The sequence below is a fragment of the Suricata suricatta genome, chromosome 4, assembly GCF_006229205.1.
Source record: "Suricata suricatta isolate VVHF042 chromosome 4, meerkat_22Aug2017_6uvM2_HiC, whole genome shotgun sequence".
Classification (NCBI taxonomy): Eukaryota; Metazoa; Chordata; class Mammalia; order Carnivora; family Herpestidae; genus Suricata; species Suricata suricatta.
The window spans coordinates 129,024,789-129,052,753 of NC_043703.1; the positions used below are offsets into that span (position 1 = coordinate 129,024,789).

Below are 27,965 nucleotides of genomic sequence, written 5' to 3' on the forward strand. Positions count from 1 at the left end.
GAATTAAAAACACATATACAAACAAGTGCATGTAAAAAGTAGTGAAATATGTCTAAACTGTGAATAGCCCCAATGTCAATTTTACTGATGAATCTATAATTTAAAATAAAAGCTTAAGCAAATGTATTACCATCTTTAGTGCTCCTAAAAAAACCTGGAGACTTGAACGACATACCTTGGCCATGGGATTGTCAAGTAGACTGGAATGGGGTCAGTAAAGTCTAGCTGAGCTACTAACAGTAGGTAGAAATATTAGCCAGTAGATTCAAGGTATTTTTCCTAATTTTTTTCCAACAGTTTCATGAAGCAAGGCCAGGATATACTTTTAAATGGATATTCTTCTCAGTCTAGCCCTAGCTGTTTTACAGTTAGTAATAAACACCTAAAGCCAGACTCAAGAAAGAACTATTAGTGAAGTTTAACATCAAAGAACATGCATTCCCAAGGTTATGTATTGCCAACACCGTTTATAATAGCCAAAGAATGGAACTTTCCAAATACCCATTAACAGGAGACAGTACTTCCACACACTGAAATATTGTATACAGGAAAAGTCACTGAATTTTAAAGATTGGTATGAAAAAAATGTAAAATATCTCAATAAATTGTTTATTACGTGTGGAAATGGCATTTTGACTATATTACATTAAATAAAATATAGTCTATGAACATTTCTTAAGATACAGAAACAATCTAAATGTCCATGAAGAGATGAACAGATAAAATGTGCCTTATACATAACACAGAATATTATTCAGATATTCTGCCAGATGCAGCAACACAGGTAAACCTGAAGGACATTATGCTAAATGAAATAAGCCAGTCACAGAAGCACAAATACCACACGACCTCACTTACACGAAGTATCTCGTCAAACTCACTAGAATGATGGCCACCAGGAGCTGGTGGGAGAGGGGAACGGGCAGTTGCTGTTGAATGGGTGTCCAATTCCACTTAAACACAAGACGAGTGAATAGTAGGACCTGCTGTATGACGCTGTGCCTGTTAACAATACTACAATGTACACGTAAGCATTTAAGAGGGTGGATGTCAAGTTCAGTGTTTAACCAAAAACAAACATACACGACCCCGAAGGGCACAAGGAATCTTGTGGAAGTGGTGTTTATTACCGTGATCAGGATCATTTCACAGGTGTATGCATGTGTTCAAACCCATCAGATTGTATACATTAAATACAGTGCAGTTTTGTAGAACAATTATACTTCAATAAGATCACCTTTTGTTTTTACTTTAATGTAGATACAAAAAAATATAAAATTACATCTATTGCTTGCATTATATTTGTACTGGACTGCTCTGCTCTGGCTGGAGCAATGTCTGACGGTCATTGCCTACTGAAAATGGGATACAAAGAACCTGAGGTCGGAAAGATTTCCCTGTATATCCTTCTACTTACCAATGTATCATTTTTTAAACATACTTTGAACAAATGTGTTAAAACTCAACTTCAGTAGTTCTTATACAGGACAGACTCAGAAATCCTGAATTCTTAGTTGCTAGGTCTTAGTTAAAAACTCTAACACCCTTAGAAAAACTCCAGAGTAACCGAGTAATATCGTCATTGTACTAAGTTCTATCTTATATTAATCTGACAGTTTTCCTAACCCAAGAGGCCACATCAAGTTAAATGACATCCAATTTCACTTTGATGTTCATAGCTGCCAGTTCAGCTACAAAATACCTGAAAACGTAAGGCACAGAAACAGTGTCAATAGTATCACTGCGATTACACAAAGTACAGTTGTACTTTCTGTTGCGCATGGCAGACCAAGAAGGGGGTGGCTTCTCCAACAGTGGAGAGAGTAAACTACCACACTCCACACACACGTGCGCTACCGATCGATCTGAACAGTTGAAGAGGCGGTCATGAAGGAGAAAAGACGTACCGTGAGCTAAAAGAGCATCCCGTTCCATTTCCCCAAAACGGATTCCACCCTGGACGTTTCTTCCCCCAATAGGCTGGTTAGTGACTTTGTCTCTGGCTCCCGTCGTTCTAACCTGGAATTTGTCTGAGACCATGTGGCGTAAACGCTGATAATAAACCACGCCTATGAAAATGTCTGCTTCTAGTTCTAGCCCACTGATGCCACTATACAACCTCTCGGTGCCGTAGAAGTTGTAGCCAGCAGCTTTCAACATCTCACCGAAGTATTCTAGGGCTGAGTTCTCCTCTGAAAAGGTGAAGGGCGTAGCATCATGGCAGAGACCGTGCAGAGCCGCAGACTTCCCAGCCATGCTCTCAATTAACATGCCAATGGTCATGCGGGAGGGAAAGCCGTGAGGATTGAACAAAATGTCTGGGACCATCCCACTCTCGGTAAACGGCATGTCCTCAGCTGGCCACAACCTGCTCAAGATGCCCTTCTGCCCATGACGACTGGCGAATTTGTCTCCGATAGTTGGGTTCCGAGGGACTCTCATCGTGATGCAAATACACTTGAATTTCCCATTGCCAGTGTCATTACTACACACTTTGATGTTATCCACAATGCAATTTTCTTTACTCCTAGGAAAAAATAAGCAGACACGAGGTCAAACTATGTTCCTTAAACTTAATAAATACACTTAAGTCTTACTGATATAATTTGTGCATCATATAGGATATTTGCAAAATTTATTCTCACCTCTACTCTCCAGTACAAATAGAGATGGTGTCCCTACAAGTATTTACGAACAGGGCTGCCAATTACGTTCACTACAGAACTATGCTCATCACAAAGAACGGTGACAGAGGCAACTGAAAAACTATGATGAAGACCTATATATCTAAAATAAGCTAAGAAAATTTTAATTTTAATAAAAGGCACAACTGACAGGGAAATTCCTAGGGAATTTCCTAACGTATGAGAGAGATAATCAAGTTTGAATAATATAGTTTTGAAATAAATCAGAGCTAACTTATCAAACTGTTGAGACTGACAAGAGAAGCAGAAAAACAAAGGCCACAGAACTTTGTCTCGTTTAAGAAATGCCAATTCAGTATGACTGAGTCAGGAATTAAACCATCCCTTCTATCTTCTCCAGAATTCTCCTGTTAAAAGATAACATTCACTGACCACCAGCAATTTCACAGAGAAACAGGCTTTACAAAAATAGAAATAAGTTGGGGTGCCTGGGTGGCTAAGTTGGTTAAGCAGCCAACTTCGGCTCAGGTCATGATCTCATGGTTCGTGGGCTCAAGCCCCACATCGGGCTCTGTGCTGACAGCTCAGAGCCTGGAGCCTGCTTCGGATTCTGTGTCTCCCACTCTCTTTGCCCCTCCCCCACCCATACTGTTACTGTCTCAATAATAAATAAAAACATAAAAAATTAAAAAAAAATAGCATTGGGTATCCGAACTTACTTATAGTACATCACAAAGTTTTCCCCGGTGTTGAGGTTCAGGTAACCGTAGTACGGATCTCCATACTGCAGCTGTGCTCCGATAAATGGCAACCCATCATCGTCTAACTTCTGCAAAATCCGTGGATCACCAGGTTTGACTCCAAACACCAGACTATCATCTCCTTGTTTAATTTTTTCAGAGAGATCTATGAACTCAGACTTGTAGACACTTCCATGGGCAAAGCCTCGTTCCCAGGAGGCCTTATTGACAATCTATGAGGGAAAAAGAAAATCATTAATTTAAGAGACTGAGGCCAAATAGGGATTTTCAAAATTAAAACTAGTTAGAGTTTAAATACTTGGTTTATGATAACTGGCATTCTAATTTTAAAATGCCAAATTTTCCAAGTCCCCTACACTATTAAAACCCAGACATTTGTAAATGGCTTCAGACCTAATGATACATAAATATAAAGGGTAGGGGCACCTTGGTGTCTCAGGCAGTTAAGCATCGGATACTTTTTTTTATAGTTTATTGTCAGGTTGGTTTCCATATAACACCCAGTGTGCTTCCCTACAAGTGCCTTCCTCCATGTCCATCACCCCCGATCCTCTTCCCCCCTCCCCCTTCAGCCCTCAGTTTGTTTTCAGTATTCAAGAGTCTCTCATGATTTGCCTCCCTCCCTCTCTCTCTTTTTCCTACCTTCCCCTCCCCATGGTCCTCTGTTAAGTTTCTCCTGTTAGACTTATGAGTGAAAACATATGGTATCTGTCCTTCTCCGCCTGACTTATTTCGCTTAGCATGACACCCCTGAGGTCCATCCATGTTGCCACAAATGGCCAAATTTCATTCTTTCTCATTGCCATGTAGTATTCCATTGTATAGATAAACCATATCGTCTTCACTTGATCTTAGCCAAAAGGCTGAGAAGCGATAAACCACATCTTCTTGATCTACTCATCAGGTGATGGACATTTAGGCTCTTTCCATGATTTGGCTATTGTTGACATTGCTGCTATGAACATTGGGGTACATGTGCTCCTATGCATCAGCACTTCTGTATCCCTTGGGTAAATCCCTAGTAGTGCTGTTGCTGGGTCATAAGGGAGTTCTATCGATAGTTTTTTGAGGAACCTCCACACTGTTTTCCAGAGCGGCTGCACCAGTTTACATTCCCACCAACAGTGTAGGAGGGTGCCCGTCTCTCCACATCCTCACCAGCATCTATAGTCTCTTGATTTGTTCATTTTAGCCACTCTGACTGGTGTGAGGTGGTATTTCAGTGTGGTTTTGATTTGTGTTTCCCTGATGATGAGTGACACTGAGCATCGTTTCATATGTCTGTTGGCCATCTGGATGTCCTCTTTGCAGAAGTGTCTATTCATGTCTTCTGCCCATTTATTTACTGGATTATTTGTTTTTCGGGTGTGGAGTTTGGTTCCTTATAGATTTTGGATACTAGTCCTTTATCTGTCCGATATGCTATTTGCCACTATCTTTTCCCATTCCATCGATTGCCTATTAGTTTTCTTGATTGTTTCCTTTGCTGTGCAGAAGCTTTTTATCTTGATGAGGCCCCAATAGTTCATTTTTGCTCTTGATTCCCTTGCCTTTGGGGATGTGTTGAGGAGGAAATTGAGGTCAAGGAGGCTGTCTCCTGCTTTCTTCTCTAGGGTTTTGGCAGTTTCCTGTCTCACATTTAGGTCCTTCATCCATTTTGAGTTTATTTTTGTATATGGTATAAGAAAGAAGTCCAGTTTCATTCTTCTGCATGTTGCTGTCCAGTTCTCCCAGCACCACCTGCTAAAGAGGCTGTCTTTTTTCCATTGGATACTCTTTCTTGCTTTGTTAAAGATTAATTGGCCATCCATTTGTGGGTCCAGTTCTGGGTTCTCTATTCTATTCCATTGGTCTATGTGTCTATTTTTGTGCCAATGGCTCAGGTCATGATCTCACAGTTCTTGAGATCAAGCCCCACATCAGGCTCTGCATTGATAGCATGGAGCCTGCTTGGGATTCTCTTTCCCTCTCTCTCTTTACCCCTCCCCTACTCACATGTGTGTCCACTCTCTTGCACAAAATAAATGAACTTAAAAAAATGAATATGAAAGGTAGATATATCCAAGAGTACATTCACTAAACATCTACTCACACTATGCACACCAATATCCATGATATACGCATATCTGAATATTTAGTGAATATCCCTCAAGGCTGGGCATTTTCAATGGAGACTGGGAATTCATCATTTAACAGAACACTCCGATGTCAGGACATGCAAATATCCTTCAGTAATCTCACAGTAAACAAAAAAGTTAAAATGAAAAGAAACGAGATGACATTCTCTTGACAGAACTTACCATGGCATCTTCCATATCGTAGCCAGTGTACGAAATAACAGCAACGATGGCATTTGTCCCAATTGGATAGTTATCCATATCATAATAATCATACATGTATGGTCTCACTAAAGGGCTCTGTGGAGTCTGAAGACGATACAATTTATTATCTGATCGAGCTTGGTAAGTGAGAAGTGGAAAGCCCATCGTTTGTTTCCCTACAAAGGGAAAAAAAAAATCCTTAGCATCTTCCCACCCCTTGATTATGAAGGTCATATATAAAATTGGAAACAATAAAACATTCATCATCAGGGAATGAATAAATCAGTCGTGGTGGTTCTGCTCACTGGACACTAGTACATAGCATGAAAATGAAGCAGACCCACATGTATCTATGCACCCAGACTATGAAAACAATGCCGAGTGGGAAAAAGCACGGAGTGACATTTAATATTATATGATTAATGTACACACCCCAGATAATTCCATTCCTAGTTTATGGACATGTGTATAATGTAAGAGAAGCATAAAAAGAGGATAATAAAGGATGCATATAAATTATAGGATATTACTAGTTGGGGGAGAGAAGGGGTGAAAAGGAGACAGTAACTATTATCTAATTAGATTACTTCCTTACACACACAGAGCAAAATGTCAGTATCTGTTAATTCTGGGTATAGGATACAGAGGGTAGGGAAGTAAGACTCTTCTTTATACTACTTCACATTACAGAGAAATCAACCTGAAACGAAATGATTTCTAAGAGAATATGTGTATGCATACACATATAGTGGAATTTCAAAATCTAGAAAAGGAGACTTCCAGCTTCCAGTAAGAGAAAGCTACACCTCAGCACATTAAGATCCGGAACGATATAAAACAAGAAACCACCACCAAAGACACACACACACACACACACACACACACACACACACACACTCTGAAAGCACTGGAGAGTCAGAAACTGGAGAGGAATTCAAAAGAAATGGAAGAGAGTGAACTACTAGCTCTTTCAATTTTTAATGTTTTTGCCTGATGGTCCAGTCACTGTCGTGGCTACAACTTAGATAGAAACCTACAGTCTTAGTGGCTTAAGGAAACAAGAAACAGAGTTCAGAACACAACAGTAACTGCAAAGTGAGGGGGTAAATTTTTGAAAGGAAAGAACCATGAAGAGCCTTACATTCTGCGTATAAACTGAGTCCAGATCCTTGTTGGACTACACCATACATGTGTTAGACCCAAGCAGCCCACCAGAAGCTAAAAGAACATACTTCAACTGCTGTGTTCAGCTATCTACCAGTTCAATCTAAAAGCCAATCTCTTCCAAGGACAATAGAACCCACAGTTTTTAAAACCTATTATTCAAAATGTCACAGATACGATCCAATATTACTAAAAATACAAGGGAACAGGAAAACACAACCCATACTCAAGAAAAATGTAATCAATGGAGAGGAATCCTGAGATGACTCAGGTGTTAGAATTTGCAGATGATGATTTTTGAAAACCTTTACTAACGATGCTCAAAAACACAAAGGAAAATAGTTCACAGTGAAGATGACAATCTCAGAGAAAATAGAAACTATGAAAAAGAAACAAATGGAAATGCTGGGCTGAAAAATTAAATATCTAAAATAGAATGAAAAGTCAGTGGAATTAATGATAGATCAATAAAATGATCCAATCTGAAGAGAAATAAAAGATGGAAAGAGAGATTATAAACCAATACTTATAGAACAATACCAAAAGGTTTAATATACATGACGCATAACTGAAACCTCAGGAGAGGTATGAGAGAATGGGGCAGAAGCAAGTGTTTTTAGAATTGATGGCAAAAACTACAAATTTGATTATAATTTTTATTATTTATTTTTTTTAGAGAGATAGTGGTAGCAGGGAGAGTGGGTTTTGGGGGGAGTGGGGAGGGAGGGAGTTAGAGAGGGAGTGAGGGGGGGAGAGAGAGAGAGAGAGAGAGAAAGAGAGAGAGAGGGAGAGAGAGAGAGAATTTTAAGAAGGCTCCATGCCCAGCATGTGGAGCCCAATGCTTTGGGGCTCATCTCAGGACCCAGAGATGACCTGAGCCAAAATCAAGAGTTGGACACTTAATCGACTGAGCCACCCAGGCACCCCAATTAAATCTTTTAGAACAGATTTAAGAAGACCAATAAACTCCAAGCACAAAGAACATCATATCTAGGCACATCATACTCAATCTGCTACAAACCAAATATAAATTGAAAATCTTAAGGACAGGGAAAAGAAACACATTACTTACAAGCAATCGACCATACATATAACCACTTACTTCTAGTACAAATGACAGAGACCAAGAAGAGACAGTGCGATACCTTGTAAGTGCTGAACAGACATAAGTGTCAAATCAGAACTACATGTCTATTTCCTTCACGTGAAGATCAAACAAAGACATTTTCAGAGAAGTAAAAACTAAGAGGATTTGTAGCCAGCCACCTTAAACCATGAAAAATGCTAAAGGTAGTTTTTCAGGCTCAAGAGATATTACACCCAATGGAACCTTGAATCAGACAAGAATGAAGGACACTGCAAGTGATTAAGATGTGGGGGACCACAGGGCTCGTATCCTTCAAAAATCAAAGCACAAGACCGCAAACAAATCCAAATTGACAAACACTCTACAAAATAAATTATCTTTTGGTTCAAAAACATTAATGTTAAAAATGACAATGGCGAAGGATCTAATTTAAAAGACTAAAGAGATATGACAACTAAATGCAATTTATTATCCTGGACTAGGTGCTACGCAGAAAAAAAACACCTTATTTTTGGGACAATCAGTCAAAATTTGAGTAAGGACTATAAAATAGTATAGTAACATCAATGTTAAATTTCTGGATTTTAATGCTTGCCCTAGGTTATGTAAGCGAACATCCTTGCTGTTAAGAAATAACACAATGAAATATTTAGGGGTAAAGGGGAATTGTGTTTGTAACTTACCTTCAAATGGAAACCAGGGCAGATGGGACAAAATGTTAACAGAATCTAGATAAAGGATTTACAGGGATTCTTTGTACCATTCTTGCAAGTTTTCTCTGAATTTGAAAAGTATTTCAAAATAAAAAAGTTACAAGCATTTTCTTCTGAGTCAATACTGCCACCCCCCACTCCCTCCTACCCATCTGGCACTGGTACATGTTCCGAGGACTCTGGTTGTGATCAGAGAAGGGGATGAAGTTGGCGATCACACTCAGCAGGCTGTGAGGGAAGAGCTCCTGGTGAGTGGTAACTCCAGCCAAAACCTCATCCTCAAAGATGGCAATGTTCATGAAGATCTGGAAAAAAGGAAGGGCGAGGAATTCAAGGCGCAAAGTAACTGACTGCTGGCATATTAACTCTTCCCATCTCTCAGAGGTTAGGACTCAGAGCCTTGAACGAAAACCTTCCCCACCTTAACGTTATGAACACAGACAGGATCCACTGGGAAGCATGGGGAAGCTTCCAGTTAGAAATATTGCTTGCCTGACCCATTTCATTCGAAATCCACCCTGGTCCAACTGTGGAAGACAGGAAGAAAGACATTTTTAGGTAGCACAAAGCCCACAGTTTTGCATCTGCAAAGATGCAGGCAAAGGTGGCGAGTGAGTCTAGTGGAATTTTGCCACCTCACCACCTGAGGCAGAGCCAGGTGCAAAGGAGCTGGACAGGATGGGAAGGCAGCTAATATGACCACTGACCCTCTCGGTCGATGGCAAGTGGACAGAGGAAAATGTGAAAACAGCTTCGTGCTCATCACAGGAGGCAGAGGTAAGTTCTGATTTTCTTTTAAATGCCTGATTGTTACCAAATAGCACTACCATTTTTAAAGAACAGTAGTGATTAAGTCTGAAAAATCCGTGTACCACACGAGCATGTTCAGACACCAACACGATGCTCTGTGTACCTGTTCCATAGTTCCGATTAGTTCCTCTTTGCCTAATTCCAAGTTCTGCACAGGCCGCACCAGTCTACAAGGAGTGGTAAACAGGAACAACCCTGGGTACAGACTCGGTTTTCCTGTCATGGGGATGAGGGCCACCTCCATCCAGGGAGGAATTCTTTTTTCTCTCAACACCTGTTTTCAACAAAAAGAGAGTTCAATTAAGAAGTGATGTGGGGCATCTGGGGTCATGATCTCATAGTTTGTGGGTCTGAGCCTGTCACTGGCCTCTGTGCTGACAGCTCAGAGCCTGGAGCCTGCTTCGGATGCTATCTCTGTCTGCTCCTCCCCCACTCGTATCTGTCTCTCTTTCTCTCAAATATAAACAAACATTAAAGAAGGAAAAAAGAAGAGCCTGGGATCATGATCTAAGCCAAAATCAAGAGTTGGATGCTCAACCAACTGCGCCACCAACCAGGCTCCCCTAAATGGATTAAATTCTTAATACAAAGGCAAGGAAGGGAGGGAGGAAGGCAGACAGACAGACAGAAAGATACACAACCCCCCCCACAAGATAACAAAGATAAAACCTGAAATTAATGAGGTGTAATACTGAAAAAGGTTCAAAGCAATAATCAAAATTCTATATTCTAAAAAATACATATGTGTATTACCTAACCAAGAAACCAAACCTGCTTAACCTAACCAAGAAAAAAAGCTGGCAGACTATGTGTGTGGGAGACAAATGTATGGAGTAAGAAATGACAATGGGAAAAAAGTGAAACAAAAATTTAAAATCATGGGTCTACTCTAAGAAATCAAGATGAAAGGGGCGCGTGGCTCAGTCAGTTAAGCGTCCGGCTTCGGCTCAGGTCATGATCTCAAGGTCCATGACTTTAAGCCCGGCACTGAGTTCTGGGCTGACAGCACAGAACCTGGAGCCTGTTTCAGATTCTGTGTCTCCCTCTCTCTCTGCCCCTCCCTGGTTTGTGTTCTCTCTGTCTCAAAAATAAATAACAACAAAAAAACTTTTAAAAATCAAGATGAAATGGATAAAATGCACAGTACCAAAACAGACCTCGATAGAGGTAGAAAGCCTTTTTAAATAAAGATGATCGATTTCCATATTAGAAATAAAGATATCTAGAAACTACCCCCAAAGAAAGCCCTAGAACCAGATGGTTTCACAGGTGAATTCTAGCAGATTTGGGACCAGATAACCCAATGTTATCCCCAGATAACCACGAACTTTCCAGGGCACTGAAAACAAAGGAAAACTTTCTAATTCTTTTATAAAGCAGAAACACATTTCTATTAAAAAAATACATTTTTATTATTTAATCGGTATTTCTTAAATACTAAGAAAATGATATGCCATGACCAAGTGGGATTTATTCCAGGAACTTAGGATTCATTATTCATCACAATTATTAGAGAATGATGATTATCAGGGAATAAATTAATATAATACACTTAGTATATCAAAAGGAAAATACTACAGATTTTCCTCTGAACATCAAAAAACAAAATACAGAATTACCATACGATCCAGCAATTCTCATTGTAGGCACACACCCCTAAGGACCGAAAGCAGGGACTCAAACAGCTGCTGTTCACAGCAGCCTTATTCATGACAGCCAAAGGGTGGGGGCAACCTGGGGCGCCTGGGTGGCTCAGCTGGTTAGGCATCTGACTCCTGATTTCAGCTCAGGTTATGATCTCACAGTTTATGGGATCGGATCCTGCATTGGGCTTCACATTTTCAGCCCAGAGCCTGCTTAGAATTTTCTCTCCACTCACTCCCCTTTGTCCTTCACCTCTGAAACTCAAAGTAAATAAATAAACTTAAAAAAAAAACAAAATGTGGAAGCAAGCTAAGTGTCCATCAATGAATGAATGGATAAACAAAATGTGGTAGTATACCCAATGGAACATTCTTCAGTCTTAAAAAGGAATGAAATTATTTTTATTTCTATATGTAATCTTTACAGCCAACGTAGGGTTCAAACTCATGACTCTGAGATCGAGTCACATGCTCTTCAGACTGAGCCAGCCAGGTGCTCCACAAAGGAACGAAGTTCTGACACAGGCTACAACATGGATGAACTTTGAAACATTATGCTAAGTGAAATAAGCCAGACACAGAGGGACAAATCCTGTATGATTCCACTTACATGCAGCATCTAGCAAAGTCAAAGCTCATGAAGAAAAGTAGACCAGTGGTGACCAGGGAGGGAGGAAATGGGGAGCTCCTGCTGAAGGAGTAGAGTTTCAGTTTGGGATGATGGAAGATCCAGGAGATGGAAAGGGTAACGGCTCCACAACAAACATACTTAATGCCACTGAACTATATACACTTAAAAATGGTTACCATGGTAAATTCTGTTATATGAATTTATAAAGAAAACAAAACCACAGAGACCTCTGGGAAAAGTGAAATCAGATACAATTTGAGCATCAAAAGAAGCAACAGATGACTCATGAAATAAAACAGGCATCTATAAATCTATGCTGATGTGAATAAACAAACAAATGGAAGAGAAAGGAAAACCCTACAAAACAGCAACTCCAAACACGGAAGGAACGACGGAGCTAGGACGATCACGGGGCAGCCATCACAGTAATCACTCCCTCAGGAAAGACTCTCCGAGAGAATAGTAGTAATTCTGCAAAAAGTTCACCAACTGACAGGTAAAAACGTGATGAGGCTTTCACATAGCTTCCTCTAAACATCTCTCCACAAATCACTAATTACACAGAAAATCCGAAACAGCACAGTGGATCAACTTAGAGAATACAACCGTAAGGTGATCATAATTAACATCACTAGTTGTGGGACAAGTCAACATCATGTGCCTCTTTTTTTTTTAAATTTTTTTTAATGTTTATTTATTTGAGAGAGAGAGAGAGAAAATGAGTGGGAAAGGGGCAGAGAAAGAGGGAGACACAGAATCTGAATCTGGGAAATCATGACCTGAGCTGAAGTCGGACACTTAACCGACTGAGCCACCCAGGCACCCCAACATCATGTGCCTCTTGAAAGAATATCCTGAATTTCATCATCCGAAAGCTACATACCAACGTAAATAAAGGATAACTATACAATAACTAGCCTGTAGTTTTTTTAAAAAAAGGCAAGACACGAAAGGCTGAGGGGATGTTCAAGATTAAAGGAGACTAAAGAAACATGATAATTACATGTAATGCACGATGCTGGACTAGGTCCCAAAGCAGGATGGAAAAAAAATTGCTATGGAGGACATTCCTGAGACAATCTGCATAATCTGAGTGTCAGCCGTGGACTCCCCCACCCTGACCTTCCCTGATGATGACAAGCGTACTGGGGTTATTAAGGAGAAAAAGTCCTTGTTCTCAGGAAGAATACATTTGATGGTGGCAATATCTCATAACAAGACTCTTGTTAGGAAAAAATCCAGATATAAGTTAGTCGAAGAATGTCATTCTATTTGACTTTTGTTTGTTTTACTTATTTTTGAGAGAGAGAGAGAATGAGCAGGGGAGGGGCAGAGAGAGAGGGAGACACAGAATCCAAAGCAGGCTTCAGGCTCTGAGCTGTCAGCACAGATCCTGATGCTGGGCTCGAACTCCCGAGCTGCGAGATCATGACCTGAGCCGAAGTTGGATGCTTAACCGACTGAGCCACTCAGGCACCCTTAAAAAACACTTTCAAGGGGTGCCTGGGCGGCTCAGTCGGTTAAGCATCTGACTCTTGGTTTAGGCTTAAATCATGGCCTCGTGGTTCGTGAGTTTGAGCCCCACATCGGGCTCTGTGCTGAGAGTGCAGAGTCTGCTTGGGATTCTTTCTCTCCCTCTCTGCACCGCCCCCCTCCTTGCTCTCTCTCTCAAAAATAAATAAACTTTAAAAAATTTGTTTTATAATAATAAAAAAATAAAAATACACTTTCACACCCAGCGTGTGACTTATACCTTGCATATGTTTAATATTACTTGAAATATAAAGAACATATTTTGAGGCCCCCTCTATTCCAGTCGTATTAACAAAACAAAAAAAGTTAAAACTTTGTAAGATTAGCAGACCAGGGCCTCGATGAAACTGCCAAAACATGCACGTAGGTCAAAGTATCTGTCACTGACCCCAACCTCTGAGGCCAGCACAAGACAAGACCGTGACACTACAGGAAATGTAGAGGCACTTTTGGAATTAGCTTCTGGCCTCCAGATCCCCTGGCCATTCGACGCTGCCCTGGGGCTACCTCAAAAACAAGAAAAGGACAGACCACCTAGAAGTAAGGGACAGAACAATTCACAAAGACGCAGGATCACCTTAAAGCACCGGAGAGAATCTGCCACGCCAGGAGCAAGGTCCTTGTCCACCCAGCCAACCACGACGCCGTCCAGCAGGACAGGGTAGCACTGGCTGTACGGCCGAAGTGGAGCTCCATCAACTGGGGTGACCCCTGGGGAAGTGAACAGACCGAATGCTCACACCAGCTTTCTCCTACGTCACATATTCCGTTCAGCTGGGCTCAACAACTGCTTCATCATCTTAGGGATCTAGGGATCTTGCCTTCCAACCAGAATGTTTTTTATATTGCTTGTGTGTTTCTAAGCCCTCTTGGCAAGAACGAACAGGAAACTGGTGACTCTGGCGGTGCTGGAGGACAGCAGCTGGGGGACAAGGGTAGAAGAAAGGCTTTCTGCTGTCTTCTATGTTTTGATTTGAACCATGTAAATAGACTAACGTCCCCCCCCAACCCTAACGACATTTGGTCCTCCTTATTTGTGGATTCCACACCTGTGAATTTGCCTTCTTGCTAAAATGCATCTGTAACCCCAGCATCGAGACTAGTGGTGCTTTTGTGGTCATTCCAGGACATGCGGTCAAAGCAGAGACAACAGCGGCGAGGCCCCCAGAACAAAGGCTTTGTCTCTTATGACATCAGGGTACAGACTACTGGACAATCTCTTCTTAATGGTCCTCCTGCAAACGACACTGCTTCCTACTAAGAGACGCAGTGGTCAAGCCACCAGATGCAGGGAGTGACCCAAAATGTTATTTCTGATATTGCTGAATGTTAATGCTGAATGTTGCTTTATTTAAAACACCTTGACATCTCTGTTTTTGCAAAAAATAAAATAAAACTATAGCATTTCTCCTTCATTCTCATTTCAAAGAAAAAATGCACCTGACCTACAGAAGAGCCAAGAAACCAGCCCGCCTCCTGCACTGAAGAGCAAACAGAATTCTTGCAGAAATTCTCTGCTCAGGTCCCGAAGAAGCGTAACTTGATACCTGTCAACACCCAAAGAAGACTGTTTACTGCTGTGCATCACATACCCAAGCTGCACAGCAACGCTGGAATAGACGCCGTATATACAAGCTGCGTGACGACCTCGCACACAGCAGTCAGGTGGTTCATCAGGCCGCAGGGCTCCCCGTCTGGGGTGTGCACGGGACACAGGAAACCCCAGGACTCCGGCAGCAGCCTGCGTACCGTGGTGGTCCTCATCTTGGCAAAATCAGCCCCTCTGTGCACACAGCGGAAATGGGAGAGATAGCGTATGAAGTTCAGCTTATCAGCCACGACACAAAGTCCAGAATCTTGCAGGAAGCCAAGACCTTAATAAAACAAAAGTCATTCAAAAACAGGCTAAACTTAAAAAACACGTCTATTTTGATTTGAGACTCTGAAACGAAATCTCAGAGCACACTATAAATCACAGTGAGTTATTATCAAGTTTATTAGCGCTGATGAGTGGGAGGGATTTACTGCCTTTTTACTACGAGTTTTGTAAATCCCTCCCACATTTCCCAAATCATATTAGCCCCACTGGTTTCTTCTCTCCTCTACTACTATCTCCTGCGGGAAATGTTAAATGACTATGAAACAGCAAGTAACTAAATGGGATCATCAGAGAGGGTTGGATAATATGTAAGAAGTTGTTAGTCCTAAAAATATCTGCATTGGTACCATCTGTTTAAAAAACAAAACCAACCAAACAAACAAAAAAAACAAAGAAACAATAACAACCCAGGGCGCCTCAGTTGCTCAGTTGGTTAAGCGTCCGACTTCGGCTCAGGTCATGATTTCACAGTTTGTGGGTTCGAGGCCCTGTCAAGCTCTGTGCTGACAGCTCAGAACCTGGAGCCTGCTTCGAATTCTGTGTCTCCTCTCTCTCTGACCTTTCTCTGCTCATGCTGTCTCTCTCTCTCTCTCTCAAAAATAAATAAAAAACATTAAAAAACCCTAAAACCCCAGCATATTTCTGGGCCCTCAATGGCCACTTAAGTTTCTCAGGCCTTTCTGATGCACCTGGTTTAGGGACGGGCATGTGTCTACATCCCCCTAGACTATCTTTCTCAGTAACAGTTCCTCACAGATCGGAGCCGTCTTTAGTACTGTGAAAGGAGGCACAGAGATGCATGTGATGGTAAGAAGTGGATTTAAGCTCTACAGATGTCTCAAGCCCTTAATATTGACACATATTTATCAGATTTAAAGGCTATTTCTTTGTTTTTTAGGTAGGTTTCACACCTAGCACAGAGCTCCACGTGGGTCTTGAACTCATGCCCTGAGATCAAGATCAACTCATGAGCTGAGATCAAGAGTCGGACGCTTAACCAACTTAACCACCCAGGTGCCCGAAGGGATAAGTTCACTTTTAAAGAGAACCTCTCTCAGCAATATATAAATCCACACTGAGCAAACAGCTTTAAAACTGTACCTAAATGAAGCCAATCTATTTAATTTCACCTGTTTTCGAACGCAGATTCCCAGTAGCAAAAAGATATTCAAACGGCTTTGTAAGGTCTGTTCCCATATTAAAAATCTTCATCAAATTTTCAGTGTTTATGGACACATTGGCCTTCTGAGCCCTCTTGTCTAGAGCTATTTTTATAGACACTAACCAAGCTTCCATTTTTTCCTGAAATAAAAGAAAATTTAAACTATTACATTTACATTATTCACATTTCATACTTATTCCCACACAACAATCCCACGTCCACGACAAAGGCCCACCACTTTATACATTTGTCATGGAGAACGTCTGTCCTACAAACCTGAAAACCAGCCTTCCAGTGCACTTAGTCTAGTTCAGGCAGAAGCTACAAACTCCTGTAGATCAGGGTTTCTCAGCCTCAGCACCACTGACATTTTGGCTTTGTGGTGAGGCTGTGCACGCGGATGTTTAGCGGCATCCCTGGCCCTGACCCACTGGGTGCCAGTAGCACCCCCCAAGCTGTGACAATGAAAAATGTCTCCAGGCACAGTCAAATGTCCCTTGGGATGGGGCAAAACTACTCCCAGTCAAGATCATCCACACTCGGGTGGGCAGAGGGTGGCACCTGGGTGGCTCAGTCAGTTGAGTGTTGAAATCTTGATTTCAGCTTAGGTCATGATCTCAGGGTTGTGGGATCGAGCCCCAAGTTGGGCTCTGTTTGAGATTTTCTCTCTCTTTCTCTCTCCCCTCTGACCTTCCCCATCCCCACTTGGGCACTCTCTCTCTTAAATTAAAAAATACAAAAAAGAAGAAAAAAAGCAAAAATCCCATTTGCTTTGGCGTTAGAAAAGTTTTTCACTGGGGCCCAGGGTGGCTCAGTCGGTTAAGTGTCCGACTTCGGCTCAGGTCATGATCTCGCATTTGTGGGTTCGAGCCCCACGTCGGGCTCTGTGCTGACAGCTCAGAGCCTGGAGCCTGCTTCAGATTCTGTGTCTCCCTCTCTCCCTCTGACTCTAACCTGCTCGAGCTGTCTCTCTCTCTCTCTCAAAAATAAGTAAAAACATTAAAAAAAAGAGCTGGTATAAAAGCACGGAAATCACACACATTAGGCCAGTTACGTGTCATCATTAACATTATGACCAAGATTTGATGTTGCCTTTATTTAACCTCCAAGAAATATTAAAGAAATTTCTGAATGTGGTGTAAACTTAAGATCTTTGATTAAATCCCTTACTGCTAAACAAAGAAAAAAGTTAAAAAGGCAGACTATGTAAAGCGCCAAAACTACAAATTGGAAATATGCAGAAAACAGTGCCACCAGACACCATCCTACCCTTCCACAAGAAGGTCGACTGGCCCAGAGGTGTCAGCAGCAAGCGCTTACCTTCAGAAACATAAGGAAGAGCTGCCCAGGGGTGAGGACTTCTTGGTTCACTAAACTATCAGGGTTCTCCTCCATGCACTCTCCTTTGGCCAAAGCGAAGAGCTTCCGGGTCATGAGACAGAGCATGTAAAACTTTTCAGTACTGGATTTCAGGTGGATACAGATGCACTGGCTGTCAAAAATAGAAAGCAAAGCTTAAAACCACTGAGCTGCTCCTGGAACTCGATGTCCTACGAACCAAGGTTCCCAATTGCTGTTAACTTAAAAGTTCTTACTCATTTTTGGAAACAACTGCTTTTCATCTCTACTGGCAACATTAGCAAAAGGACAGCACATAATCACAGCATCTAGAGCTGTGCTGGACCTCAATGGCATGACAAGCAGTATGTGGCTATTTAAACTTAAATTAATGAAAATTAAATAAAATTAAGGATTCAGTTTCTCAGTGGCACTGGCCATTCAGGTGCTCAGCATGTGACCCATGCCTACGTGCTGGACAGAGCCTGTAGCTGTCCAGTGGTGATGTAACAGTGCCTTTAGCTGCCTTGGGGAACTCACGGAACAGGATGTCCACAACTTTTAAATGTTACAGGAAAAAAAAGGCTGATCTACATAACAAGAAATTAAGAGAGCAAACGTAATAAAAACGGTAACAACTAGTGAACGTCACTGTCCATGGTACTATTTTTGCAGCAGTTCTGAAGTCTGGAGTTGTTTCAAAATAAAAGTTTAAAAGTACAATGAAATAGAACGTAACTACTATAGAAAGCAAGGTGGGGATGGCCAGAGGAACAGAGCTAGGCCCTGCTTCCTTAGACCGAAATGCTACCCCAGGTCCACCCTGATTCCCAGATGACTCACAGCCCCAGCTGCAACCCGCGCGAAGAGCCACTGACACCTCCCGCCCCACAAACACCGCGTAGGCAAAAGCACATACTCAAACAGAAACTCCGCAGCCTGTTCATTTGGATACCAGTCAGGGAGGCTGAGCTTCACTCTGAAGCGTTCACCTAGATAGCTGAGGACCTGTTTTTGGGTGGAACAACCCTCTTCCGTTACGATCCTTAACATCTGGGAAACGGAGTTCCTAAAGAAAGAGTCCTCCTCTTTGCCTTTGATGAGCTCCTGAAAAATCTGGTAATCAGAGAAGCTGACAAGTGCCTAGAATAGAGAAATAAGGAAAAAAGGCTTTCTTTTTAATCGCAGTAATAGCTAAACAAGTTTAGCCGTTCTATTTCTCTAAGAAAAAATCAGCACTCCACTTCTGGCAAAACAAAATGAACTCTCTAAAACAAGGCATGGCTTGTACGATAAGGAGACAGAGAGATGGCCCCCGTCATCCTCGCCTTGTGGTAGTCCCAGCCTGGTAGAGCCTCCTCCCACCCTCGATCAGCAGTGGCCTGCGTGACTAAGACAATGTGGAGAAAAAGTTGCTGTGTGACTTTCAAAAACAGATCACAAGAGGGACTGCGGCTGCCCCTCGCTCTCTTGGTAACCCTCTCGGGGAAGACAGCCGCGTCAGGCAGCCTGTGGAAAGGCCCACGTGCTCAGGAGCTAGGACCTCCTGCACCGGCCCGCACTGCCTTGCCGGCCACAAGTGGCCCCCTTGGAAGTGGATCCTCCGGCCTTGGGCTGGCCTTCTAAATGACTGCGGCCCCTGCTGACATCTCACTGCAACCCTCAGAGACCCCAAGGCACAAGTGCCCCCAATCCTAGCCACTTCCAAATTCCTGACCACAGAAATAGTGAGAAAGAAATGTTATACTGACATTTTGAGCCACTGCATTTTGGGGAATTTGGTATGGAGCAGTGCACAGCTAGTGCGGGTCAACTCCCCTAGGGAGAGGATTCTGCATGGAATGTGACCTCCACTGAGTCTCTTCAGAGCAAAAGAAATATATTCATTAAGTCACACCTTCAGTGCAAATCCCAAAGGAAGAAAAAACAGCTCTTTCCGATAAATGAAGTTCAACATAACCGTGCCATTTTCCAGGTAGTGAAGGTTCATGTTGACAGCAGAATGCTCCTCCCTCACACAGTGCATTGAAACTCCTGTTGAAACACAGCAGAAAGTCAAAAGCTAAGTATTACCATCATTGCTTTGATCATTATTTTCTTCCTAAATTATTTTTGACCCTCTTTAAAAATAGAGCCAAATCACCAAGGTTAGCCAAGACTGGCAAGCAAAAGCGTCTCCAGACCTTGCCAAATGTCCCTTAGGGTGCGCAGTTTCCCCGGGCTGAAAACCACTACAAGTAACTGAAGCTACAAATTTAATGAAACTTCAAAGTTTCCTTCTAGAGCAGGGTCCATGTGTTATAACACGTTATTTTGCTAGCACCCTGCAGAGCCTGATCATATAGCACTTTGTATCATCTGTACTCTGTGGAATCTGATCAAGAGAAAATGGCTTGATCCAAGAGTTCAAATGGAGAAAAGCAGAATTTTAGATTTTAAGTTTGTTTCAGCTTTAAACAAAGATTGCTAAAACATTCTGCATCAGCGATGCAAAAGAATACATGACTAGCCATTCTGACTTGCTGAGATGCTATCATTCTAGGCATAGTATATGGCCATCATTAGAGGCCAATTTTTAGCTCAATTATAAGAACAAATTATTCACTTGCAGGGTTACCCAAGAACACAAAAGGTTGTCTTATAAAGCTGGGCTCAGACGCCTGGATGGTTAAGTCGGTTGGATGTCTGGCTTTGGCTCAAGTCATGATCTCATGGTCCTTGAGTTCGAGTCCCACGTCAGGCTCTGTGCTGACAGCTCAGAGCCTGGAGCCTGCTTCAGATTCTGTGCCTCCCTCTCTCTACCCCTCCCCTGCTCAGCTCTGTCACTCTCAAAAATAAATAAACATCAAAAATAATTTGTTTTTAAAGCCAGGCTCTGTCACAGAGAGTACTCAGAGGCCAGGTGGCTGTCAGCCAGGGACCCCAAGAGGAATGCCATGGAAGAGGAAACCTACACCAGAAGACTTTTGAGGCCTATACCCACCTCTAGTTAAGTCAGGTCAGCCTTCATCTTCATAAATAAGAACATGAGTACATGTGTTCTTTCTTTCTTTTTTGTTAAATGTTTATTATGTATTTTTCCAAGACAGAGAGAGCAGGAGACAGAGAATCCAAAGCAGGCTCTGAGCTGTCAGCACAGAGCCCAACATGGGGCTTTAACCCACGAACCATGAGACTGTGACCTGAGCTAAAGTCAGATGCTTAACCGACTGAGCCACCTTCGTGCCCCATATTTATGTTCTTTCAACATGAAAAAAATTAAACACAATAGAAAGTAGGCTTCGCACTACAAAATGCTTACTAACTTAACAGAAATGTCTACTAGAAAAACAAAACTTTTCTAAAAGAACATTCCAACAGTCACTACAACTTACCATACTGAGTATAGCCAGGCCCTCTGCTTTTCCATTTTGGTCTTACCATTGCAATGGGGAAATTTCTCCGAGGCATAATTAACATTCGGATGACTTTTTCAATGCCATTGATTATAAAATAGCCTCCCATTTCCTGCCAAACAGATGAATTATAATTTGTTAAAGAACCACCGTCTCCGTGAAGCTAACTGCCAGACGCAGCGCCACGTGCAGAAGAGGCACACAGAGGCGGAAGGCGCTACAGATCCCTGGGAAACTTCATGGAAACTGTCAGTGTGTGAAGTGACAGGCTTCTCAAGTACATTAAAAAGGTTCTAGGGACCTGGCAGAAAAGTATGGAAGGATCAGGGTACTTTCCTCTAATGGACAGGCTCGACCTAAGTTGCCTTTCTGTCCCCCAAAAATTATTGGTCTTCAAATGATATTTAAAAAAAAAAGAATAATAAAAAAAAATCTTACTTGAAAGAAGTAAGGGATAATAGCCATTTTGCTTCCAGGTGAATATGGTTCCCAAAATAAGTTAAAAAACTTTGTACAAAAACTCTGGAAACCAGAAATTCAGACTAGCTGAAGAGGAAACTGTTTTTCATAGCTCTGGTATCACATTCTTTTTTTTTTTAATTAGAACAATGTTTTTCATGCTTATTTATTTATTTTTGAGAGAGAGAGAGAAAGAGAGAGAGGGAGAGAATGGGCAAAGGAGGAGCAGACAGAGAGGGAGAGAGAGAGAGATTTTCAAGCAAGCTCCACACTGTCAGCACAGAGCCCGATGTGGGGCTCAAACCCATAAACTGTGAGATCATGACCTGAACTGAAACCAACAGATGCTTAAGTGACTGAGCCACCCAGGTGCCCCTCCGGTATCACATTTCTGTAAAAAAGAGCTACTACACATCGATCCTACAAAGCAGGTATGTCACGCTAGGTGCTCTATGTTACCGGCACACACAAACCTCAGAACAAGAAGCGGCACAGTTATTATGCCCAGTAAAGGAAACTGAGGCTCAGAAAGATGGAAGTTCCCAAAGCCACGTAACTGGTAAGTGGAGCCGTTGGGTGTCAAACCCAGATCTGACACCACAACTCTCATCCCATCACAAAACACAGTCTCCCTACTGCAGGCAGAGTCTACACTTCTTGATCACTTCAAGTCAATACAGCAAAACCACCTACAGCAGATGAGGAAAGTGCCGAAGGAGAGGTACAGGAAGCAATTCAATATGCTCACAGAATCTTACTGTTGGTAAAGCAAGCATCTCATACGGAAATTATATACGGAATGTGTACCATGAAGGAAAGTAGAGAAAAACCTACCAGTTCTTCCCCCGTATCAATAATATTCTTGACTGTACGGCCATGTTTCATGCACTGTCTCATGTGAGACTCATCTGAGCCTGTGAAGTACGCAGCACAAAAGATATCGGGCCCCATGTTACTATCCAGACCTTGAAACGAAGAAAATACGACTTCCACTGCCAAGGTTCTATCTTCTCACTCCCACCTCGGGCCTTTTCTACCTACCATCACCGGGATCCCCACAATTACCTCTGCTTCTTCATGGTGCTCAATGAGGGCTTTTGGAGGAAGGTTGTATAAGTTGCAAAGCTTGGACTTCACCATGATGGGAACATAACCAAGGAACTGTTTAATGATGCCTTTTGAGATTCCATTCACTGCCCAGCTGATGTCAGCCTAAATGAAAATGAGAGAAGAAAATTACTTAATAATAAAAAGAAACTGCCTGGATCTACAAAAACAAGTTAAGTAATTTAAAAGAGTAAAAAGGACCATCAAGTAGATGATTTTACCCTTTAGATTTAAAAAATGGGATCTTTAAATGGCAGTACTGAGAAAGCAGAATTCTGGCATAAGTTTTATTAGGCACCAGCCTTACTCTCAAAAACGTACAGCAGCCTAAGAGTCACATACGTGCGGTCACTTGTACTCACTGTCAACTTGCCCCGGTATGTACTCCTCCGGCCCCGACATTCTGCTGGATAAATATTGAGCTCTTTGCAGATGTTTCCTTTTGGAACCATGGGCGGACTGATGACAGCGTCCACAATAGTAAGAGAGATCCGCTCATCTTTGAAAGCGAATTCAAAGGGAGGTATAGCCTGAAATACAATTCACACTGTCAACTGCTTGCCATTTCCAAGGCCCTCTTTCTCCAAGATTCCTCCAAAGCTCACGTGCTCTACAAGCACTGATGCCCATAATGCCAAACGCAACATTTCTAAAAAGACAATTAAAACAACACCCGGTCTGCTCATCCCCTCACTAAGTACCTACAACTATAAAGAACTGATTCCGACTGTGAGTGTCTGCTACATGGCACATTCGTAGTAGGCTCTAGCGTACAGCTGGGTACAGAAAAAAACTGTTCTCTGAACCAAGTGCCTGACTTCTCTATTGTACCTGGTACCTGCAATATGCACAGCAAGGCAGATGGGACTGCTCCCAACAGGCAAGAATACGGAAACATCCTCCTGGTTTAGGACTGGACACTCGAATGCCATTCTTTAGGCTGGTATTTGTACATTTCATTCCATGGTAGTCTCACACCGAAACCAGAGCCACGCAGGCAGGTGGTGGCCACGGCGGCTCCTCCCGTTCTGCAATAGCTGTTTCTCAGCCCCACTCCCTGGGGAAGCTCTCCTGTTCTGAGGAAGGGGCATCGCTGGGCTCTCCTACGTATTAACTACGAACAACCTCCTAGCCTTAGCGTTAGGACCAGAATGTCAGAAATGGAGCCAGGAACACAAAGAAGGTTCTCCACCCACGTGTCCGCTCAAGTGACCTTTTCTAGATTTTCAAATTTTATCTAAAGCTGGTATTGTTTTAGAATTGAGTATTTTATTCTAAAATAAAATTTTAATGTGTTTTTTATTTAAGGATGAAGCATTACGTTTCAAAAGGGAGATCAGGAGATTCACTTTCTCAAGTTATAGCTGTACTACCTCTATTGCAATACAATCTTGTTATTTGAGATGGTTACAGTCTATTAAGTTGTCACAAACACAGAACTGTTCTTAGGGGAAATAACAAACAGATTCCTGTGAGTCTCTGATCACACTTTGTCAACTGATCAATACGTAACCTTGTTCTTTGTGCATTTCTAATTAAAGACACCTTACTTAATACATATTACTTATTCATTAACACTGAACTCACAGCCAACAACACTAACTCACTACTGAACAAGGTTATTTAACACATATTTTCTCTTAAGGGGTACATCACAACCTTTTTGCACTTAGAACATTAAACAGCATTTGAACAACTACACTTGAGGGCTATTTTAAAGAGAGAAATCACCAACAAAAGCACCAGAATGAGAAAAATTGGAGAGACTTCGAAAAGGATACTTATTTATAGCATAAGAACTTGAAATAAGAAATAGAGCATCAACTTCTTGGGCCTCAGTTGAGGCAGTATGCACTGGGCAATTCAAAATTTTCACCACTCTGCACATGGTGATACATACTGATTTGTGGGTTACGGATAAATTTTAGTAAGTAGGCAATTCACAAATATTGGGGCGCCTGGGTGGCTCAGACGGTTAAGTGTCCAACTTCAGCTCAGGTCATGATCTCACAGGTCGTGGGTTCGAGCCCCGAACTGGGCTCTGTGCTGAATGCTTCAGAGCCTGGAGCCTGCTTCAGATTCTGTGTCTCCTTCTCTCTCTGCCCCTACTCTGTTTGCGCTCTATCTCACTCTGTCTCTCAAAAATAAAATGTTAAAAATAATTTTTTAAATATGAATTCCTGAATAATGAAATTAAATGTATTCTGAAAAGATGACTGTGAGATTTATCAATTTAAACTCACAGAATGAAGAGTCCGCCCCCATCCCCCCCAAACTGGGCAAACTGTAAATAAACCAAAATATGACAAAGGTTATCTTTCCCTTGACTTTATAAATGTTAGTCATTTACTTTACTGTTCTATGTAACAACATTTTCATACACTATTCTGATACAACACTAAGTTGCAACATCATCATCTGCCCTGACCACACTTTCTACATGTACTTCAATCAAAATAACATATCACAAGAGACTGAATACAGAAGCAGAAATGCAAATCCAGCTGTCTTCTAACAAGCCAGGCATTCAAAAGATATGCAAAATTACCATTTACCTATTAATTATTTTGCTCTAGAAAAAAATGTAATGTTATTAATTTTTAAGAGAGAGAGACAGAGGGGCGCCTGGGTGGCTCAGTCGGTTAAGCCTCCGGCTTCGGCTCAGGTCAGATCTCACGTTCGTGGGTTCGAGCCCCACGTCAGGCTCTGTGCTGACAGCTAGCTCAGAGCCTGGAGCCTGCTTCCTGTGCTGTGTCTCCTTCTCTCTCTGCCCTTCCCCCTCTCATGCTCTGTCTCTCTCTGTATCAAAAATAAATAAAACATTAAAAAAAAAAGAGAGAGAGGGAGAGACAGAGTATGAACTGGGGAGGGGTAGAGAGAGACAGAGACACAGAATCAAAAGCAGGCTTCAGGCTCTGAACTCAGCACAGAGCCCAACGTGGGGCTCGAACTCACAAGCCATGTGATCATGACCTGAGCCAAAGTCGGATGCCTGACTGAGCCACCCTGGTGTTCTAAAAAATTTTTTTTAACCACAGCACTAAGTTTTATTAGGGATTTCATTCAGGTTAAATCTCTAGAAATAAGGGAGTCACTTAGGGGGCACCAAGCTGACAAAGCTTCTTCAGATCTCATAAGGAACCACCAGCTCAGCAGGCTCTCTGGCGGGATCATGCCTCAATCCAGGTACAAATTATTATAAGGCTACTGTTTTGACACCACGGACTGGTAGGTGGGTAAGTTTCCACAACCCGAAACACGAACAGCACAAAGGCCATGAAGCTCAAGAGTTGAGTACACATGAGATTCCAGGAAACAGACGTGGGGGGAATGTTGCTGATATACATGTCAAGGTCCCAGTGCATCGGTTCACCCCAGTTCAATCTCAGGTCAGGGAGGAAGGGGGTCCCAGTCAGACCATGGACCCCTCTCCTGCTGTAAGCAAGCCATCTGGGAGCTTCTAATAATTGTCATACCCCATGCCATCATCCGGGTACGGCTAGTAGTCTTGCACCCATGTATTATACTTCTTGGCAGTGGTGGCCTGTTTGCTCTTCTGGGATCTTGGGATAGTGCCCTGGAGCATGTCCTTGGTAATGTGGGAGACTGTCTGTGCACCCAATGGCACCCCGGTCCCAGCGGCCCTTTACAGCCATCAGACTACCAGAACCTGTGCCCTGGCCACCACCAACTTCACCTTCATGCCCCCCATTTTTTTTTAATGCTGATTTATTTTTTAGAAAGAGAGACGAGTGTGAGCAGGGGAGGTACAGAGAGAGAGGGAGACACAGAATCCAAAACAGGCTCCAGGCTCTGAGCTGTCAGCACAGAACCTGACATGGGCCTCAAACTCACGGACCTCAGAACAAGACCTGAGCCAAAGTTGGACATTTAACTTACTGAGCCACCCAGGCGCCCCTCCTCCAAAATATTTTTAATAAAAATGTTAATGTATATCATTGGTTTATCTTTTAAATGAATTTGTATTTTTAAAATTTCTCAATTTTTATTTCTAACAGGGTAAATACTGATCAAGAACGCTCATTAGGGCCACTCAAGAATTTTAAGAGTGGAAGGGGGTCCTGGGACCAAACAGTTTGAGAACCTCCAGTCTAAATATTACTGGCTCCCTCAGAGCCCACTGCCTGGAGACACCAGGGATGCTAATCAAACGAGACCTCCCCCCACCATCTTTACTTGAACTCTGCTACCACATCCTTTAGATCAATCAAATCACTTAACGTTCATTAAGTGTTACTACTACTCAATCTCCCTGTTAGGCCTCATTTGTATCTTCCTCAACACCTACCTAATTCAGAGCAGGTGCCCAATAGTTTCTCCCTTTAAAGCTAAGAAAGCTGTGGAGGGATGACCTCACACAGTACAGTCTATGTTCAAATAAGTTCAGAACCTTTTCTGGTTAAGTCTGGGAAAGGTAAAACTTCCAGTGACATGAAAGCGTGTGCGGCGTGAATGGCTGGGAAGCACACCCACCACAGGGCACTTCCTTCACTCAGACACTACTGGCCTACAGAACACTAAGGTTCCAATCACAAATCCAGAAGTCACAAATACATCTAGTACTCTCCCCAGTCGACTAGATTACAAGTGCCAGTAAGCATCCGCTGAGCCTGGCGCGATCAAGGAGAACTATTTGGGATTAATACTGTGATGGTCCCAGTCATCTCTCTGGGACCATTACCCAAGGCCAGTGCCCCACTCACCCCGCCTCCTGGATCTACCCCGCACCCCTCGCCAAACCTGCATCGCCCCCGCCCCCTCCAGCCCGCGGGGTCCTACTCCTCTGGCCCTCTCGAGTTCTGCCTCGTCTCGGGCCTCGCCGGAGCAAGTGGCACCGGAGAACGCAGAGCTGACTGCAGCCTGGGAGGACCCTGCGCTCACCTGCACCGCATGGCTGAGTCCCTCGCGCACAGCGTAGTTGAAGGACTCGACATGCGCCCGCGTCAGATCCTGCAAAGCTGGCTTTTGCTGCTCCCGCGGGATCCCATAAGACGGGTCAGTTAAATGCTTTAAGCTAGGCCCCTTGGGCAGGCTCTGCCACCGGCCAGCGGGATCCATGTGTCCTCCTGCACACCGGGAGCCAGCCACGGCTCCGCACGCGCCGGAAAGGAAGACTGGCGCCCTGGTGCCCACGGCCTGCTGGGAAATGTAGTTCTTCTGGTTCCGCTGGACCTCGGCTCTTCGCTTTTCCCGGGTCGACTTGAAACCTAAACCTTGGAGTGAACGGGCCGGTGTAAAACTGTACAGAGGCAGAGTGTGGTCGCCCCACCCATTTCCCCCTCCGCGGAAGGAAGGC

General features: G+C 42.8%; 1 protein-coding gene and 1 pseudogene across 1 annotated transcript; both read right to left on the reverse strand.

Moving 5' to 3' along the window:
- Window positions 1–593: 593 nt before the first annotated feature.
- Window positions 594–27,827, reverse strand: POLR1B (RNA polymerase I subunit B). Its single transcript, XM_029937802.1, has 15 exons — window positions 27,551–27,827; window positions 23,011–23,178; window positions 22,607–22,753; window positions 21,062–21,194; window positions 19,585–19,721; window positions 18,607–18,830; window positions 17,670–17,841; window positions 16,318–16,489; window positions 14,901–15,182; window positions 13,886–14,019; window positions 9,605–9,775; window positions 8,840–8,996; window positions 5,707–5,903; window positions 3,365–3,618; window positions 594–2,527 (listed from the first exon to the last, which is right to left on the reverse strand). The coding sequence occupies exons 1-15, from the start codon at window positions 27,725–27,727 to the stop codon at window positions 1,645–1,647; spliced, it is 3,408 nt and encodes a 1,135-aa protein (XP_029793662.1). The 5' UTR covers window positions 27,728–27,827; the 3' UTR covers window positions 594–1,644.
- Window positions 25,773–26,351, reverse strand: LOC115290388 (annotated as a pseudogene).
- Window positions 27,828–27,965: the final 138 nt, after the last annotated feature.

What these genes read in the sequence shown, in the direction of transcription:
- POLR1B (XM_029937802.1), bottom strand. Translation starts at nt 27,727, where the DNA reads ATGGATCCCGCTGGCCGGTGGCAGAGCCTGCCCAAGGGGCCTAGCTTA. An exon ending in TCTTCCTTATGTTTCTGAAG is followed by an intron (nt 16,490 to 17,669) that starts GTAAGCGCTTGC and finishes CTTTTATTTCAG; the next exon opens with GAAAAAATGGAAGCTTGGTT. An exon ending in GAATCTGCGTTCGAAAACAG is followed by an intron (nt 15,183 to 16,317) that starts GTGAAATTAAAT and finishes TGTTTTATTAAG; the next exon opens with GTCTTGGCTTCCTGCAAGAT.